General features: G+C 45.3%; 1 protein-coding gene across 1 annotated transcript in view; it reads left to right on the top strand.

Moving 5' to 3' along the window:
* Positions 1 to 19,022, top strand: part of LOC149355929 (protein arginine N-methyltransferase 7-like) — a 75,149-nt gene extending 56,127 nt beyond the window's left edge. Inside the window, exons 12-16 of the mRNA XM_089584043.1 lie at positions 7,194 to 7,277; positions 12,010 to 12,159; positions 12,355 to 12,591; positions 16,668 to 16,825; positions 18,596 to 19,022. Of these exons, the coding sequence (XP_089440169.1) occupies positions 7,194 to 7,277; positions 12,010 to 12,159; positions 12,355 to 12,591; positions 16,668 to 16,825; positions 18,596 to 18,830 (864 nt within the window). The 3' untranslated portion in view covers positions 18,831 to 19,022. The remainder of the gene's footprint in view (positions 1 to 7,193; positions 7,278 to 12,009; positions 12,160 to 12,354; positions 12,592 to 16,667; positions 16,826 to 18,595) is intronic.
* The last annotated feature ends 1,193 nt before the right edge of the window (positions 19,023 to 20,215 follow it).

Genomic DNA, 20,215 nt, shown 5'->3' with positions numbered 1-20,215 from the left:
ACGGACCAAACCAGCGAAGAGTTGGTCTTTCACACCTTTTATCATGTGGTGGAGCTTCGTGGTTTCCACCATGTCTGGGTCAGCGCGCCAACAGAGACGGGTCCTGTCTTCAGCAAACATGGCAATGCTGTCATTAGGTGTTTGTACACGAGCGTCCAGGAGGCGCCATGCACAATCCCGGCAATCCATGCTAGGAAACATGTCCCGGACCTGCTGGCGAAAGGTATCCCAGCTTTGGATGTTGGCCTCCCTGTTCTCGAACCAAGCCTTTGCTCTATCTTTGAGTGTGAAATAAACTTTCCGCAACTTCTGAGCAGGGCTCCACTGGTCGAAATCGGCAACGCACTCAAACTGGTCAAGCTAGTCTTCAACATCTTCAAAAGTGGAGCCATGGAAACTGGCTGGCACACGGGCTGCTGATGCGTCAAGGGAGACATGCGGCCTGTGCCATGGGGGTATGCTCACCGGGCCGCTGAGTAGGCGCCTCTGCGCGTATGGGGCCAAACTCTGGGGTCAGTCCCAGGAGGCAGTGGATGGGCGTGCAGACTAGCGGAAGCTGGTCGGGACTAGAGATGTGAAGGCCTGAAAAAAACACTGCAATTTTGGAAAAAAAAACGGTTTTTTTCGTTTTTTTCAGACGAGGGAAAATGGAAAAAAACATTGAAAATTTCACAATACAATTTCAAGGTTTTACGATTGCTTGCTTTTAGTTTAGGTTTTTGTTTTTGCGTTGAAAACAATTACAGCGTGCATCTTTGAACGATTCGACGGCAGTCGTCATCGCCGGTGCCAGGTAGTGCTTTTTAAAACGTTCGTGCTACGAGTACGGGGGTTGAAGGCCAGGTCACATATAAGATCCAGGCTTGACTTAAAAACAAACTAATACTTGAACTCACGGCTGAAGTAGAACAAAACGGCTGCAAATTTCACAGCGCTACACACACTGCATAAATAACATAGGCTGCTGTGCATGTAAGCGGTTTTAGCCAAATACAAGCCTAGCTTCTTGATTTCCAACATAGCAGAGTACAGAACATTCGCAGGAATTTGGTATAGGACAGGGGTCTTCAGCGAAGCACGTGACCCTATCTACCTGGTGGCAAGGCCTTTACCCCAACCAGTCGCTAACTCGTCTGGCTTGCCGACTGCTGCAGATACCACCATCATCCGCCAGCTGCGAACAAACTGGTCACGTTTCGCGAATGTCCATACAAGGATTCGCAACAGGATTTCAGGGGAACGCATTCGAAAGCTTGTGTATGTGCAGTCGAACCTAGCTGTGGACGCAGCTTCAATCCATGCTGCTGCGCGTGGTGCCACATCCAGCGACAGTGATTCTGAGTCCCATATGGAGTGACTTATAGATCAGTTTTCATGCTCCCTTTCTCGGTGCAATAGAACAAGAAGTTCGTTCCACAAATATGATATTTATACCTCCATATTCGCATGAAGTGCAAATCATTATTTATCTTCTCGGTGCGATAGAACCAGAAGTTCGTTTCACAATATGACGTCTATAACTGCATATTCGACTGAACTTCGGAGCAAGGGCGTCCGCAGAATTTTTTGCAGGGGGGGGCCCCGTTGGTGCCCCGGGGGGGGGGGGGGGGGGGGGGGGGGGGGGGGGGGGGATATGTTCGTAGCAGAAAGGCGCTATTTGCGGAGTAAATTTATTTATTTATATATAAATAAAAATTAAACAAAATGCACACATGAAAGAAAAATTACAAACAGCAAATTAAAGCGCGGCTAGGAGAGGTACATTGGAGTTTATCAACGAAGAAACAACTAAAATTAATAAAAATGCAAAAAGATGCTATATCACTTCGTGGAGAAGAGTGCTCAGTCTTGCTGCATACGGGTTCTCGACTCACCCGGATTGATGACCAGCACACAGCACAATATGTTCACAAACACGCAACTACAGTCACTCAGTCAGTCTTCCTTGAACAGCAACTGTAGGCGCCTCGGATTTTTCTGGGCGAATTGCGTAATTACACGTGTGATAAATTCACTTCTGTGCTTCATTACACGCTCTCGGTGCACACTCATCATACACATTGATTGAAAAAACTGTTGAACGCGTACGTTCAAAACAAAAGATGACTATATATACAACGAAAACTTATTTACAAGATAAATGCACGCTCGCAGCTTCATACACCTCGCTCCATCTTGCTTGCGCATCCGCACAGTCGAGCAACCGCACACACACTGCTCTCCGCTCGTCGTTTTCTCGTCCGCTGTCTTGGTTGTTCTCAGCTTCGCTGACAACCGGCCACTAAAAACACCCAAGCACAAACACAGAGGCGCGCACACGTGCAAGGGCTTACTTGCCGCAGTATCCCCGAATGCGCACTTTGGGGGTGAAAGGAACGCCGCGCAACTTCCGAGGGGAAGGGACACTCGCCACTCCAGTCGGAAAATTTGTTTTTGTGTTTTTATGGGGTTCAGAGCCCCAAAACGACTCAGGCTATGAGGGATGGAGTAGTACAGAGTTCCAGGTAATGTCGACCACCTGGGTCTCTTTACCATGCACTGACACGCACAGTACATGGGCGCTGTTGTGATTTGAGGCCCAGCCAGAGGTGACAGGCGAGCCAGGCAGGCGCCATCGGGCTGCGTTGACCAAAGGCGCTGGTTTTCGCAGAAGACGCAAAGAACGCTGGTGTGGGGGCGCCTCGGGAGACTGCGTCGCCGTGAACAAAAGCAGCTAATCCCCTTTGCCGGAGATTCTGAAAGCGGCGCTTCTACCGAACTGCGCTACCCGTGGATCGGAGGAGACAGCGAGCGGCGGCGGCGCCAACTCATCGCCCGCTTGCCCCTGAGCAGCCCGACAAAGCGGGGGTGGACACGGCTGATTTTACCCTCCCTCCTTAAGAATTCATCGGTGACCGGCGTAACGATAGGCGAAAACAAGATGCCCCGTGCACTGTCTGCCTCCGTGTCGCTATCTCTCTAGAGATCAAAGAAACAGACACCCATCTCAAGGCGGCTCGAAACACATGCTCGCCGGTGCCGCTGTATGTCTGGAACAGGTCGCCCTTCAGTAGAGCTAACGATGGCGTGGTTTGAAAACGGCGGAACGACGCACGCCCGGACGCGGCATTTCGCAGATGTGACCATGCGGGGCTGCTTTTACCCTTTTGACTGAGCGCACCACCGCCCCTGGCGTGCGGCCATCACTCACGGTTCGAGTGAGTGATTTTCCAGGGGGGTGCAGCCGCCCCCCCTTGCCCCCCCCTCCGGACGCCCATGCTTCGGAGCATTATTATTGATTGTTGTGCTATTGCAAATAGATCTGTTTTTGTCATGTTTTGCAAAATTTCCAATTTTTCATGAAAAAAACCCTGAAAAGAACGGTTTTTTTTCACTCCATTCAAATTTTCCTGAAATTTTACATCTCTAGTCGGGACTCGATGAGTGGCTGTCTGAAGAGGTCCTGGACATGGGGGTGTCAAGCCCGCAACCTCCACCAGTGTCAAGTAGCAATTGGTATTGCCTAAATGGCAGGAAGACGCCCACACCGAGAAGTTCTTTGAAGCTGCAACAGTACAGAGTGGAATGTCACTTTCTTCACCCAAAACACCACCGTGGTGTACGAGCTGCATGCCGACCAGCCGTCTAGCGGCTATTGTTGCAGATGCGGCAACATACATATCAGTCATGGATTCCCAGATGGAGCATCAAGGCATGGTTGGCTGAACTCACCGGAGCCTTTTCGTTGTTACCAATGCGGGAGGCCATGCATGAGCATCACGAACACCACCACTCAAATGAAACTCGCTGCAGCAAGCTGTGCGTCGTCGGAAAGGGCTCTGTTCTTGAAAGCATTGTTGAGGAAAAAAATACGCCGTTCTTTATCTGAACTTTGTGCCAGTAACTTGCAAACTAGTATTTGAAAATACGAGGGCATATTCTATGTGTCACGAATAATTTTGAACATGCACTGTTTGATTCATTAAGGGGATCGAACAGGAGGATATTCAATTTGCTATTAGAAAATTTTGAATATTCACGCACCTCTTAAAGACTTAGCTGCGGGTGAGGAGTTTTTTCTTCTTTGAATGAAAAATTCATTTGGCGGCGTATTTAAAGATCTTGCAGTATTTAAAGATCTTGCTCGGTAGCTCTGTGGCCGTAACTTTTGGCTACAGGGCACGAGTGTGTGGAGGGAGATCAAGTTCATGGGGTCAGTGGCAGCTACATTCTGTGAAAATAAAATGTGCCACAAATGCCACATTCGCTGCAATTTTGGAGCATGTTAACCCTCTGACAGACATTTTTTTGGAAATGGGCACAAAGTGCAAGAAAATATACGGCAATCTAGTCTCGTCATGAACCTGAAATGAGAATCGACTTATGATGAGCCTGGCTCGTCTAAGTCCGCTAGGGGGGTCTAAGAACTTCAGATGGTAAAAATTAACCTGGAGACCTTTGCTGTTGCATGCCTTGAAGCCTACGCTGTTGTCATCAAGATACCGGCAGAAAGCTGAGCCATTGTGAACAACGAGGTGGAGCCAACTTCTCGATCGCCTTGGGCTGTTGAGGCAGAGAATGGGGCGCACATAAAGGGAGAGAAAGTGGCAGTGAATGTGGAAAGAAGGTGGTGTGGGCTGTTGTGTAAAGAGAAGGCAGTGAAAGAGCTGTTTGTATTAGTGAAGGCAAAAAAGGGCAAATTGGCACAGGACTGAGCAGCATGAAAGAAGGAGCAGTAGTGACAGGATGTGGAAGCACAGTGGCCGCTGCTGCATGAAAGACCATATGCATTAACATTGTGGGAAGCTTCGTGGCACTGTATTTTCTTGTGCATGCCTCTGAAGCGTTGCCTCTTTTAAGATGTAAATGACACAGATGGCAATGCCACTTTCACAAATAGACCTCTGCTATAGTTGGTCTGATGATTTTGAACTCACTTTCTAATAATTTTTTTTTTCTAACTTTTCCTGAAGGCTTCTCTCTTGGTTATCACATTCAGGGATAAGTTATATATGCGCAAATACAGTACCTTCTGCTGGAGGTCACTTCCTTCTGTTCCTGCAACTTCAGCATAACGTGAAGTTGCACCAAAAGGCCCAGAGCAAGATATGAATGGGCTGTAGCATATAAAAATTGTAGCTCACAATACAATCAAGAGCTGCAAGCTACCTTCTTAGAGATTTATGAAAATGGCTTAATTTTTAGATATCTTAGTAACATACAGGGATTGCACCCTTCTGTCAATCCAGGTTAGTTGCACCATCCTGATAAAAATTGGAAAATTGTACCATACTGCTCCACATTCATTGTGTTGGAACAGGAAGCCACTGTGTGCCAGTTATTTCACCCAGACATAACCAAATTTACTTTTGATGCCATTTGTGCAAGTCACCATAGCTTTGGCCAAGTTCCAAGGCACTTTTTCATATTACTGCTCTTTTCTTCCTTGGCTACGAAACAGTGCGAGCAGCACACTTATAGAGATCGAAGGATTGAGTGACATCCTGAGGCATGTGTCTCTTTAATTTGCTGTTTCAAGGCATCCACGAATGGCAGTTTTGAATCAATCCCTTTCCGCACAAGAGTTGATTGGTTGGTGTAATGGGTTTTAAGGTGCATAAGTGGCTGAGGCCAAAATGCACCAAACACGGTTGTAAAAATATCACTGCTGTGCTGCTGGACAACTAGTTCTTAAGGTCTTTCAATTTGTTGATGACATTTCCATAATTTAGGAATCAAACTACTCGCAGTAAGTCTATTGCATTCTCTTCTAAAAATGTTTGTTTGTTGTTTGTGTTATGTCTTTGTTCATGGTATGCTGGTAATGAGACTGCTCTTCAAAGAGCCATGAAGCATAGGTTGCACCCAAGACCAGATGTGATTGAGCAGTTATGATGGGCTACAGCAGCTTCAAGCATGCATTCCCATCTGTCTTTTAAGTTCGTGTACAAGAAGATTTATGTTCCTAAGTTGCAGATTGCTCTTTCTGCAAGAGAATTGACCTTCGGTTGGTATGCCACTGGGGAAATCCAGTTCTATGGATCTTTGTTGTGCCAAAAAATGGAGCTTCTAGTTATGGAAAGCTGGTTCATTTTTTGCAATAACGACCTTTGCACTCCTTCCTTCAAGGGCAACTTCAAAAAGTATGTGCTTATCAATGGCCACTTGAAACAAACCAGTATGCCAGTATTACCATCTGATTTCCTTTTGGTCTGAACAGTGCTTGTGCGGGACAGTAACACTGTATAAAGCCCATAAAAAGTTTTTTAGTGGTGCTTCTCATGGCACACCTGATGCGTGAATGTGTTCTTTGTGCATGCACTAACTGAGAGAATACATGTACCTGTTTTCTGTAGAATAAAGCAGTGTGAGTAGCGCTCTGTGCCGTCGTCTTCTCTAGTGTGTATGTGCGTGTTCTTTGGTGCCTTGAAATATTTACTGAAATAACAGCTGTAATTGTGGTATTTTAGGCCCAGTATTAGTTGCTTTCACGCTTGTAGGATATTTTTCTTAGAAATATTTCTTTCATTAGTGGGGACCAGCAAAATGTCGCACTGATGCATACATGTATTGTATGCGACAATCGTATCGAGCCATGAGCAGGCATATCTCGAGCACTCAAGCAATCTGCTGTGGCGCAAGTAAAGCAAAATACTCGGCAGCTGATTTGTTACGGACATGAGGTTTCACTGTACCTTCTAAAAATTTCGCTTCCTTTTCACCTCGGAGCCAGTTTGAGTGCTGTCAGCCGCTGGTCGCCTTCATCGATGACACCAGTTACACTTAAACACATTTATTGAAGCCATTCAAACTGGAACACATGACGCAAATCACATGATGGTAGGAGTTCCCCTCTTCTCCCCTCGTCCGCCTGTCCCCCCCTCTCTCCAGTCCCATCTCCGTTCTTTCACCTCTTAGCTCTTGTGATATCCCCTAGCTGGCGCTAGGTGTCCAGAGATAGTGGAGACTGTCGAATGCTCACAGTGCTCTAGACAAGCTTGCTCATGACCATTTTGCTTGCAGCATTCATGACCTCAAGGTTTTCGTGATCATGAGGAACTGCCATAATGGATGGAAATTTCAATTTTCTCAGATTTTTATGAATCATATTACCACTGTATCATACATTATAGTTAGTGCTTTACTCAGAAATGAGCTGACATCTGTTGAACTGCATTGCATTTATTTAGTCTGTGGTTTTTTTTCATTTTCAGATGATAAATGTGCAGTCAGTGTGCTTGTGCATTGGCAGTTTTGGCTTGCTTCCTCTGATGGCTTTAAAGCTGGGAGCTAAAAGGGTGAGTGAAATGTTTGAATTTGTTCATATTTCATTAGCTCTCCTTTAAAGGGGCCCTGCAACACAGTCTGAGCTCCCGTATTTTATTGTAACAGTGGCTGCATAAAATTGCTTATAGTGGTGCCTTAAAGGGACACTAAAGGGAAATAATATACCCGCCGCGGTGGCAAAGTGGTTACGGCGCTTGGCTGCTGGCCTGAAAGACGTGGGTTCGATCCCGGCCGTGGCAGCCGAATTTTGATAGCAGCAAAATTCTAGAGGCCCATGTACTGTGCAATGTCAGTGGACGTTAAAGAACCCCAGGTGCACGAAATTCCCGGAGCCCTTCACTACGGCGTCCCTCATAGCCTGAGTCACTTTGGGACGTTAAACCCCAATAAACCAAACCAAACTAAAGGGAAATACAGTAAAACCTCATTAATTTGAACTCACTGGGACCGCAGAAAACATTCGAATGAACCGGGCTTTCGAATTAACCAAGCACAGCAAAAAAAAAATGGGACTCAGACAAAAAATTTCGTTGCGGGAACATGCTGCCTGTATTGGACAAACTTTGTAATTGCCATATACTGCCGTGTAAAGGTCTACCCTGGACCCATGGCTCCTACTGGCAAAAAAAAACTCCACTTACAAGTCAACGCCCCCTCCCCCCCCCCTTCCATCGCGTTTGCATTTTGTTTTGTAGCATCCCATGCAATGGAATTGCGGTGTGCCTGAGACTCTAAGCAATAAACGCTTAACGGTGCAATCACAGGGGCAGTGTCTGAGGCCAATGGAGATAAATAGTGCAAAAAATTCCACTCCATCCTGTCTTCCATGCTCGCGTGCGGCCCAATTGACTATAGCAGCAAGGCGAACTGCAAACAGTTGTGTAGTTCTGGATTCCAGCGCGACGCACGCCTCGGAGGTTATCAAAAAGTCGCTTTCCCGCTGCCGATGCTCGTCCGAGAAAGCAATCGCCAGTGCGAACAAACCAGGTAAATGGCGCGCAATTCGAATTTTCTTTAGTGGAACCATTTTGCATAAGAATTGCTTTTTTATGCCTGAAGCCCCATGCGTCATGTCGTAAACGGATGCCGGCAATGGGCACATGGTGCAAAGGCGCACTGTACTGTCAATTATGTTTGTTGACAAAATACGCAGTAAGTATGATCGCAAACAACACCTATGATTAACTGCTTGGTCGTTGTGATTTCTGCTTTTGTGAATTGCTTCCTGCAGGCTGCAAGCAGAAATGAATCAGAATACATCCTGTCCAACTGTCCTGTCCCCCCCCCCACACATATACACATTATATATAATTCCCCGCAACATGGCATGATGGTGCATGAGCAGCTCAAAGCAGCAAATGTCATCATCATCATCAGCCTGACTACGCCCACTGCAGGGCAAAGGCCTCTCCCATGTCTCTCCAATTAACCCTGTCCTTCGCCAGTTGCGGCCACCATATTCCCGCAAACTTCTTAATATCATCCGCCCACCTAACTTTCTGCCACCCCCTATTACGCTTGCTTTCTCTTGGAATCCACTCCATTACCCTTAAGGACCAGCGGTTATCTTGCCTTGATAGGTGTAACGTTAAAAGATCGGAAGAGGGCGGAGTGGGTGAGGGAACAAACGGGGGTTAATGACATCCTAGTTGAAATCAAGAGGAAGAAAGCAGTAAATGTGGCACGATACAATTGCAAATCCAGCAGTCAGAGGCAAATGCAGATGCAAGGTGATAAAACTACTCTCACATGGGGCCCGGCAGAGTAGCGGCAAACAGAACAGTCAACAGTTCGGTTGTTTTGGATTCTGATGCGACGCAAGCTCCGGAGGTTACCAGAAGTTTGCTGTTATGGCTGCTTGTACAGGAAAGCGACCACCGGTGCGAGTGAACTGAGTAAAAGATACACAGTTGACTTTTCTTTATTAGACCCAATTTACAAATGAATTACCAACTTTTTTGCAGTACACACTCGCCTTTCACAACCACACGCGGCGACGCGACCATACCAGTCTTCTAATGCCTTCCTTGCGCGCACCTACTCGCATCCTGGTGTGCCTATGTTACAAGGAATGCGAGTAAAACTTTTTGTTATAAGTCCAGGTAATAAAATTTGGGTGTGGGAATTATGCGAGTAAATACGGTATTTGTTATCAGGCGAGCCTACCTGATCAGTCGAGCCTGACTTAGTATTCCCCTTTAGCATCCTTTTATTGAGGTATTTCACCCCACAGCGGCAGTTCTCAGCTGTGGATAGGGCACGCATAATGTCATTTGGTGGGTACTCAGTTATTGGGCAAATGCCGAGTATAATCAGGAATCTTTTCAATTACTGTGAGCTCGTTACTGTTACCTGTAACCTTTTTTACTCTGGGTAAGTAGAAGGAGTGGACGTGCTGTGAAAAGAAAGCACAATAAAATGAATAGTGTGGAAAAGACCGGCAGAGGCCTCGTTATCCCTCTACTCCAGAGCTTACTGTAGTTGTATATCCCTTTCAGGCACTTTGTACACAATTGTGTAAGCGGCAAACTTACAGCTTTTTCTGAGAAACTGGAGCACTTAACAGTGATTTCATTATTTCAGTCCAATTCAGCACCCTTCTTGTTGCAAATAAGTTGCTTTTTTGTACCATGTAGTGAATGCAGTAAATAAAATTTCACATAAGTGTGAGCTAGGTAGCACTTTGTGCGCCGTTTTTGTGCAGACAGATTTTGCCGCGAATGAAAACATCGCTTTTTTTTGCTCAATTTCAAGCATAATGTGAATCTCCCAAACACAAAGCGATTCCACGATCCCTAAGGTGTTTACCTGACACACGAGAACATTTCGATTACTGACAAAACTGGCACTTTGTACAGAATTCTCCACATCGTTGTAAGAACTGACCTGCTAGTCTTTCACGTTCGAAAACTAACAAATTCCCTTTCTTGAGGCCGGAATATACTACTTAGGTGAAAAAATAATTGATTTCAGTGAAAACAAAAAAATGGCGCCTGAAAGGGATATACATATTCCCGCCATTTGCAGACAGCACCAGTTCACGTTTCCTGCAACCAACTCACAACTTGTTTGCAGCAGAGTGGAAGCAATGTAAACCATTTGGCAGCTTCCAGACCTGCGTGGTTGGCTCACAAGTGCATGAGAATAATATTCTTGTAGAAACATTTGCCTTGGACTTTTAGCTTCTGGTCTACTGTAAGCAGCTTCCTGGGATGGGACACACTGCCAGTAGCTCGCACGCTTGCACCTGCCCAAGCCACCTGCAGCAGCAAAGTGGCCACAGGTTGCATTGCTGCGGGAAGGGTTAGACAACAGCCAAAGCCAGGTTTGACCTTTCTCTGTGCAACACAGCAACCCTCCCCCTTCTGCCGTTTATCACGAGCAGAGGAAACTCAGGATCTCGCATTGAATGCTAGAAAGACCGACAAATGGCTATGAACATCATTAATAGCCTTCGGTGGGCTGTCTACAGGCTTGTCAGCATGGGCGTAGCACCATCAGCTTGCTGCATGAAAGCGAGTGATGGTGATCAGGCAACCATAAAGTGCATACTTGTGTCATTACATGTACGGAAAGGTTGGTTCAGTTGGCTCCATCAGTTCACATTATTGGGAGAGAGAAGTGGTATATGAACCTTCTATGAACCAAACTGCGGTCCGTATTAAGGCAAAAGCCTTTAATGCCTCATTCTGTCGTTAGCAGACGCTGTCGGCAGCCGTGTGGACAGACGCTGTCAGCAGCCGTGTCGAGAGACACGTCGGCAGCCGCGTCGGCAGCCGTGTCGACAGACGCGTTGGCAGCGATGTCGACAGAGGCGTCGGCAGCCGTGTCGACAGATGCGTCGGCAGATTTGTCCGCCTTTCGGCGTCACTGCTTAAAAAGAAACTGAGCCGAGGGTGGGAATCGAACCAGAGCCTTTGGCATTTGAAGCAGAGACACTAACACTCCGCCATGAAGGCACAAGGTTTGAGCATGAATAAAGGCACATCTAGTGAATGCATGGGTTTCATGAATAAAATAAAAAGAATAAAGTGAAGGAAAGGAAAAAGTAAAAATAAGAAAATAAACAAAATAAAAAAAAAACATAAAAATAAAAATAAAGATATGGAAATAAAAATAAAAACAATAAAAATTAAGAAAATGATCTAAAAATAAAACAAAAAATTATGAAAAATAAAAAATAAATACAAACAAACAGTGCGCCAGGAAACGCTTTCGCCTTGCAGCACTTTAGAGAGCCAAAGTGCCCCCTGAATTTTTTTGCTTCTATATTGAACTTTATTCAGTAACTCCTGTTCGTGTGCACTCATTTTTGTACGGTCAGCAACAGAAGTTTACGGGATGAAAATGTGTGGACAAAAATTTATTCCGGTGTTGTCACACACGCCAATCGCCTGAAATGCTTGCATATGTGGGGGATGTGCGTTCTGTATCAACTGGTGTAAATTTTAGGTGGCTTGGTTGCAGGTCAGCACGCGCATCTCATAAACTTTTGCTGCCAACTGTGCCAGTGCTTTCTACAACTCATATTCTGTATCACCGTGATATCAAGAATGTACCTGAAGCGTAACTAGAATCGCAAAGTGTTGCAGGACCCCTTTAACAATTTCCACAAATCGTTAGGTATTGCAAGATATCAGCTGCATTTTGGATATTCCATGTAGAATGCAATTATTCATGTTTGCTCTTCCTATGCTGTGGAAAATTGAATTTCACACTTTTTTCTCTCTGATTGTGGCACAGGTCTATGTCTATGAACTTGACAAAGAGATGCGTTCAGTGCTGCAAGAATATGCATCTGTTAACCAGATCGAGGGTCTTCAGTTTCTGTCTGGGGAACAAAGCGAAGAGTACAGTGCTGAAAAGTTGAGTGAAGAGGGCAGTGTAGAAAAGGTAAGTTTAGCATTGGCTTTCAAAATGATGAGTTTACATGTGAAAAACATTTGGACAGACATTGATGTAGGCTTTTTCTTTGAAAAAACACTGTGTGAGAGTGCCTACACCTGCAGTATTGTTATAAATGCTGCTATTTGTTGTTGTTGTCAGTTTATGATTTTTGGGGCTTTGTGCACCTTTTTTTTTTCATAGGTCACCCTGCTGATTGGTGAGCCTTTCTTCACCTCCAGTGTTCTGCCTTGGCACAACTTGCAGTTCTGGTTTAAGCGATTGTCACTTTCCCACCTGCTGGCTCCCACAGTCTTAACCATGCCATGCACTTTTGCTTTATATGGAGTTGCCGTAGAATTTCATGACCTTTGGAAGATCCATGCTCCAGCAGGTGCCACTGAGGGTTTTACCCTCCATGCCCTTGACCGACTGATTCAGGTATGTTAATCACAGTGACAAAATGGCTGTGTCCAGCAGTGCATGTGCAGATTCCTTTTGGAACTCCATTGGACTGGATTGGGAACAGTTGGGGATAAGTGTTAATGGAATATACCTTAATAATATGTGATTCCCTGATGACATTGCCTTGCTATGTCACTCAGGCGATGAACTGCAAAGCATGATCAATGAGTTTGACAGGCAAGGCAAGAACGATGGGTCTAAAAATTAATATGCAGAAAAACAAAGTAATGTTCAACAGTCTCTGAAGGGAACAGCAGTTTACCATTCCTAGCGAGGCACTGGAAGTGGCAAGGGAATACGTATGCATGGGTCAGGTAGTGACTGCAGATCTGAATCACGAGCGAAATAACTAGGACATAAGAATGGCGTGAAGCGCACTTGGCAGGTTCTCTCAGATCGTGAATGGCAGTGTACCAATATCTTTCAAGAGAAAAGTATATAACAGCTGTATCTTACCAGTACTCACCTGTAGGGCTAAAACATGGAGGTTAATGAAAAGGGTTCATCTTCAATTGAGGACAAACCAGCAAGCTATGGAAAGGAAAATGATAGGTGTAATGTTAAAGGTGCAATGAAGAGGAATCTGAACTCGTCTTTTTGCCACGGGAACTCAATCTACACGTTCCGAGCATTCTTAGAAACTTCGATTTATTGCCCTGTGTGGCTGATTTCCCTAATTAAATCAGATTAACATCTGGCTCCTGCCCTTTTTTTTTAATTCTCCGTGTATGGTGGGTGGAGTGCCTTTGAGCCAGCTCTGTGGAGGCTTGCCGCTCTGCCATTGGCAGAGTAATACGTAGTAATCCGTAGTAGCAAATAGTCCGTGCGTATATTTATTTCAGAGGGCTTATTTTGCAGCTATATTGTTACGAAAAAGACGAAGCTGGCAGTGGTGCGGGACGGAGTGCTCACGCTAGGCCAGCAGCCATTAAATCATCTCTTATCCATCATTCATCACGCCTCATTCTTCGGCTGGTCGCCGCATAACATTTGGTGTGAGATGCTGGGGTCCCTTCATCGCCATCCTGGTCACGGAGCTTCGGCATCCTGCTCCTGCTGTGGACGTCAGCCGTGAGTACCTGGTCCGTGCCGCCCGGCCGTGCCCCAGCCCGCCCGACCTGAACCGACTTTGCCGCTCACCCCAGTTCCGTCCCCCGCCCGGACCACAAGACACGACAAACTGACGATGTTGCCGCGACGATAATGACCCCGCCGACCCGAGACCCTGCCCACACATAAGGACACCGCCCCACTGCCCCTGCCGTTCGGTGTGTCCAAGGACCTCGGCCGTCAGCTCCTGGCACCCTACGGCCCGGATGCTTCGTGGACCGGGACTCATCCGCCTGTCATCTCATCCACCGTGACGGCCAGCACTTCATCACCTTGCCACTTCTTTTTTCCCCTGAGAAGCCATCGCTGAATCACGCATCCCTTCATCCATGGCTTCTTCAGTTTACGTTCAGGACAATCGCTTGGTGGCCCTGGGTAATGTTACGAAGAAGACGAAGCTGGCATTGGCGCGGGACGGAGCGCTCGCGCTAGGCCAGTGGCCATTAAATCATCTCTTATCCATCGTTCATCATGCCTCATTCTTTGGCTGGCCGCCACGTAACAATATTATATCCGAATGAAACTATTTATGCACGGAAACCTAAAAAACAAAATAAAGCGAAAGCAAAGCCTCCGTAGAGTTGGCTGAAAGGCACTCCACGTGTTGGCTGGCTCCGCCCACCGTACCTGGAGAATTAAAAAAAAAGGCGGGAGCTGGACGTTAATCCGATTTAATTAGGGAAATCATCCACACAGGGCAATAAACCGAAGTTTCTAAGAATGCTCCGAACGTGTAGGTCGAGTTCCCATGGCAAAAAGACGAGTTCAGATTCCTCTTTACTGCACCTTTAAGGGACAGGAAGAGGACAGAGTGGGTGAGGGAACAAACATGGGTTAATTACGTCCTAGTCAAAATTGAGAGGCAGAAATGGGCTTGGGCAGGGCACTTAATGCGAAGGCAAGAGAACTGATAGTCCTTAAGAGTAACGGAATGGATTCCAAGAGAAGGCAAGCATAGCAGGGAGCGGCAGAAAGTTAAATGGGCGGATGAGATTAGGAAGTTTTCGAGGGTAGGGTGGTTGCAGCTGGCACGGTTTGGTTTGGTTTATGGGGTTTAACGTCCCAAAGCGACTAAGGCTATGAGAGACGCCGTAGTGGAGGGCTCCGGAAATTTCGACCACCTGGGGTTCTTTAACGTGCACTGACATCGCACAGTACACGGGCCTCTAGAATTTCTCCTCCAAAGAAATTCCAGCCGCCGCGGCCGGGATCGAACCCGCGTCTTTTGGGTCAGCAGCCGAGCACCATAGCCACTGAGCCACCGCGGCGGCGCAGCAGCTGGCTCGGGGCAGGGTTAATTGGAGAGATATGTGAGAGGCCTTTGCCCTGCAGTGGGTGTAGTCAGGCTGATGATGAAGGCAAAGAAAGAAAGAAGAGATCTTTGCTTGTACACTAGGTCTATATGCAATCAAAGCCACCTTTCTGTTCTGTTGCTGCTATAATCTGCCCTAGCATTTTTATTTCCTGCCTGTAAATGGCACTGATCCTTTTAGTGCCTTTTTTCATTCCATTTTTTTATGCTTTTCTTGTATGTGTGTTGCAAAGTACCCTAATGAAGCACTTTTATCTTATTTTATTGCAAAAGAGCAGGTGAGGATTTTTGTGGACAACAGTCACGAGGTGTCTTGCAAAACAGGTTTGAGTTTTGCAAGAATGGACAGAAGTTAGTCCCGAGTACAGGCTGGGGACATAATCTGCACTCGCCATTGTCCTTAGCAGTGGTTCTCAAATTCTATGTTTTGTATGGTTGACTGTCATCCTCACTTTTCACGTGGTGACAGTTTATGCTATTGTGCCAGATCACAGCAGTATTGACAGGAAGGTGACTCTTTTGGTAACAAGTGCTTAAGTTTCAGCTGCAGTTTTAAAGCTATAGGTAGTGACTGATGTGCAGTTCTGCAGATCAAGCATGGTGTTGTGGTAACTGTATTCTTGGGTAGTTTATCCTGACACTTCTTTTTAGTTGGTGCCACATCATTTGCAAAATAAATCATTCTGCGTCAACCTGCATGCATAGCTTAAAACTGTTGCACCATTTATCTTGACTTTATGTGAAGTGTGTTGGACATTGTCAAGCACGCACTTTTTTTAGTCACAGTTGGCCTTGTACTTCCTTCCCAGTCATTTTTCATCCACCCATCATGAAGAGAACATGCAAACACATTTATGCTTGCTACCTTCATCCTCACTGTGGTGCCAAGATTGTGATGTTGATCCTGTTTCTAGTGACCTTTGCACTGGTTTTTGTGTGGAGGTGAATCTTTGTTGGATTTTTCATTATGAACAGGGACCTCACTTGAGTCAGGAGTCTGGCTTCGATTGTCCTGGGTCTTGCTGTGTGAGAGCATCAGGAAAACGTTTGATTTGGCAATCTAAAGCAATAGAGAAACAGTCCTTTCTTGACATTCTGGTGAATAAATGATATTTCTTTGTAATTATATTTAAGACCCAAACGGAAACACTTCATCTATCATCTTCATGCAGCGCTGCAATGGCTGTGTGTGCTCAGGTACAATCCCTGTTCGGCTTTAGAATCCTGTGCTAGCTACTACCTCAGGGAAGCTTGCACATCACATCTGATGGTTAGGAAATTTGGGCGACCACATGGCCCATGCATCTGAGAGCCCTCTTTGCTTTCCTGGCAGCAGCTTCAAGAGCTGCTTCAATGCAAACTGTTCTAAAACATCAAACAATGCACTAGGTTGTAAGAGATATGGAAATGAGACAAGGGCGTTTGGTAGAAGACTTTGAAAGTAGTATTGGTTACCATGTTTTCCCCTCATTTGAAGTTGTTAAAGGCAGAAAAACTGATTTCTGAATTTCTGTAATAGCTTTATGGCCATTTCAACAGGCTTAAGATGCACAAGTCACAGCAGATGCAGTGCTTTTCCTTGGTCGCATGCCATGCTTGCTTCAGTCGTGTTACTATGCTGCTTTTCCAGGAATCAAACAACATTAGCGATGACCCTGTGGAACCACATCCTTTGTGGGAGTACCCCTGTACAGCCTTGACAAACAAGTTTCAGATTATGAACATGAATCTGCAAGTAAAGTCCGAGGAGAGTGCTCTGCTATCGTCCGGTAGCACCAACTTCAAAAGGTACAATGTCTATGCACATTAAAGCTGTAGAATCAGCTGCTACAAGTCACTTAGGTCAGGAGCATATTTTTATATACGAAGCACATGTTGGGCCCCCACCCCCATTATTGGGGTGCCACTTTTGAACCTGAAATTAGCTCTTCTCCCATGTGTTCCAAAGTAGCATTCAGGTACATGCACAAAAAGATATTAAAACGTGGTGGACTTCCCTTGCAGGTCCAACATTTTTGTGCACAAAACACACATAGATTGCAGCCAGTCTTGTACATTTTGCAGAAAAGAAATAATCAATTACAATTACGTCATTTGAAATGTAACAGATTTCAGCAGTCTGTTATAACCTCCAAAAGTTACGGAGCAATTACAGAAGAGTAATAATTGATAACTATTCAGTTATTTTCCTTACAACTTTTATTAGCACAAGACAGCTATGCATAGACTGGAATGAGCCACTGCGTCTTTGTTGTCTTTTGCAATTCATATGCTGTCAATTTTTACCGGCAGGTGTTTTTGCAGTTTTTGTCAATATTCTTTCCATGCTCCCATGTAAAAACATCAGGAGTGACACAGAAGACTCAGTGCACGCTGGAGGGAAGGGTGGAGTTGTAACATACGAAGACCTTGCACATTAAGGGACAAAGCTGGACATGACGTTCTGTTGGTTCCTAGTGAAAAAATGCTAACTTCAGAACCCTGGATTAGTGAAATGCAGGCTGCTTGGGCTTGAAAATATATACCACACTAGCACTGGTGCTTTCCACCAAATTTTAGGTGCTTCATGTTGTTCCGGTGGTTAGAACTTGTTTTTCTAATGGAAAAACCAATTACAAGTAATCGATTGCTGAAAAAAAAATTGGATTGCTGGAAATGTTACCTCCTGCATAAAGAAATCAATGCATTACAAAATTAGAAGAAAATCTAATTTGCACTTGTAATGCATTATATACAACTCTGATTGCAATGTATATGAAAGAGCAACACATTCTTGCTGCATTTTAACACATCTGCTCATTAGTTTGTGCATAGTTATGTCCTTTGTAAATGCCTTTGAAACTTGATTGCTTAAATTCAGGTGGTGCCACATGTAATCAGTGGTGTTTTCCTAGCTGAATTGAACAGCCTCATGCAGGCTCATGTGATTGCTGCTCTGTGGTTTTTGGTCCTTTCCCATAGGCCAGCCTTATGTTCATGCCATACTTTCTCTGCCAAGTCCTAGCAACCTACCGAGCTTCATTTTTATGCATCAAGTATTGGAGTAACTAATGCAGTTTTGAATTGAATTCCAAAAATGTGCCTTTTAATACATTTAGTTTAGTAGAAACTGCTTGGATGTGAACGGAGGGATCTTTTTCTGATGCACCTACTCTAAAACAATGGCATCGTGTTTGGGCTTTGAAAACTATCTATAACTGTGCAAATATTCAGAAAGGCAATAGAAATTGCTTCAGTAGATGTTTGAAAATGACATTCATCTTTTCTCCTACACACACACACACCTGCATGGCTCCATCTTGCGGTTCCGCTTGCCTTCATTTGAGTTTGCTTGTGCTTATATTATGCAGTTCAGTCTTTGTATACTGAAAGGAGTTGCTTGAAATTGACTGAAGAAAGCTTTGAAGTGAAGAGACGATGACTGAAGTAACAGCAACTTTCAGAAAAACTTTAATTTTTAAATTTTTTATGTACCATATTGTAAGTTGAACAGAACATATTTTTTTTAGTGTGGTGGATATCTTCTCATGCATCACTGTTTTACCACTTTTGTGACAGCCGTGGACTGTGCAACGGGGTTGTATTGTGGACAGATTTTGACCTGGATGGCGACAACGTTGTGACTGCTGGGCCGTCAAAAACAATTGTTCCTGGGCAAACAGTGACTTGGGACAGATTTTTTCATCAGGGCGTGTATTTCTGCAGCCCAGGCCAGCGAAATGCTGCCAAGCTCAACTGGAGCTTTTCCTTTGACCTTTGTACTGGGTCAATGACCTTTGACTTTAAGTTTTAAATGAAGGATCAAGCTTAGATCCGATGCTGGTTGGTGGAAGTGAAAATATTGCAAGTGCAATAGAGTTAAGTTGCAAGACAAACTCGACAACGAGTGCAGTCCTTCAGCCCTGGCCAGCAAAATGCTGCCAGGCTGAATTGGAACTTTTCCTTTGATCTTTGTGCTTGGTCAATGACCTTTGACTTTTCTCAGTGAGTTTGAGACGAAGGATCAAACTTAGATCTGATGCTGGTTGGTGAAGTTAAAATGTAACAAGTGCAATAAAGTTGTTTGTTTTTTGTGCTTAATGCTTCATGTTTTGTAATGCAACGTAAGTAGACACTGCCTTACTACAGTAAAATGCCACATGTAATTTGTTCAAGTTCGCCACATTTGATGTCTGCAAATGTTACCTTAAAAAGAAAAGTAAAAACAAGCAAGTTGAACCAAAGCACATGGTGCTGTGACCTACACTATGTGAGCCGGTGAAAGCAAGGCAGCAGATTATCATCATGCAACCAAGTAACTGTGAACTGAAATTTGACAGTCATGCAGGAGAAGGTAGTCCTTGCTTCCACATATTTTGCAAGTGCACTCTAAACATATAACCATGTTAGTTGCATAAGAGCCTTCCTCCAGAGTAAAGATGCTGCATCATGCGTAGTCCATTTTAAACCGAAAATTCTCTCATCCTGCTGGCCTTGGCGAATGTTATGAGCACCAAGTTGGGCCTGGCAGGCACACCCAAGGAGGGATGGCGTGAGTGGTGTACCTATTGCTGTTGATTGTTATTGTGTAAGCAATACTGCGCCAGGTTTCGAGCCATCGCGTAGCTCCCGGCAGTGGCCGAGGTGAAACAGATGGAGTGCTGTTTGCCATAGCAACCGTTTCAGCCATGCTCCACCAGGCAGCAGGACCGGCGCTGCGTTTTTAGGAGAGTTTCGGTTTTCATGGTTGCCCCCGTTAGAAGGCTGCTAATCTGTGAAGCGTGTATTGTCAAGGCTGTGCCATGTGAATTGTGTTACAGTGCTACCACTTCTGTGACAGCTCCCAACTAGAGTGGAACTCCAATTATGCAGTGCCCATTTAAGCGGTGACAGCCTACCCACATTTTACAATGCATTATCATGGGTCCAGCAACCGCTGCGTAGAAGCATACATTAAATGTGTGGATTATATGCCCCGTACATCGCCTGTAGAGGCGCCACTGTAAACAGGGTCAGGTCGCTGTCCTCTGCTTCTCCATTACTGTGCAATTTACCAATTGTGCAGATGTGCACAGACTATTTCTGCAGTGACAATGATCAAAGGAATTGCTTGATGGCGAGCACGAGTCCAGCATCGCAGCGATGTAGGGTGATCTGGTTGGTGTACACACGGTATGCTTACCACAGGCTAATGTCAAA

This window comes from Amblyomma mixtum, chromosome 3, assembly GCF_055824585.1.
Source record: "Amblyomma mixtum isolate Tamu chromosome 3, ASM5582458v1, whole genome shotgun sequence".
In the NCBI taxonomy this organism is placed as follows: Eukaryota; Metazoa; Arthropoda; class Arachnida; order Ixodida; family Ixodidae; genus Amblyomma; species Amblyomma mixtum.
This window is presented reverse-complemented; position numbering and strand designations above follow the sequence as displayed.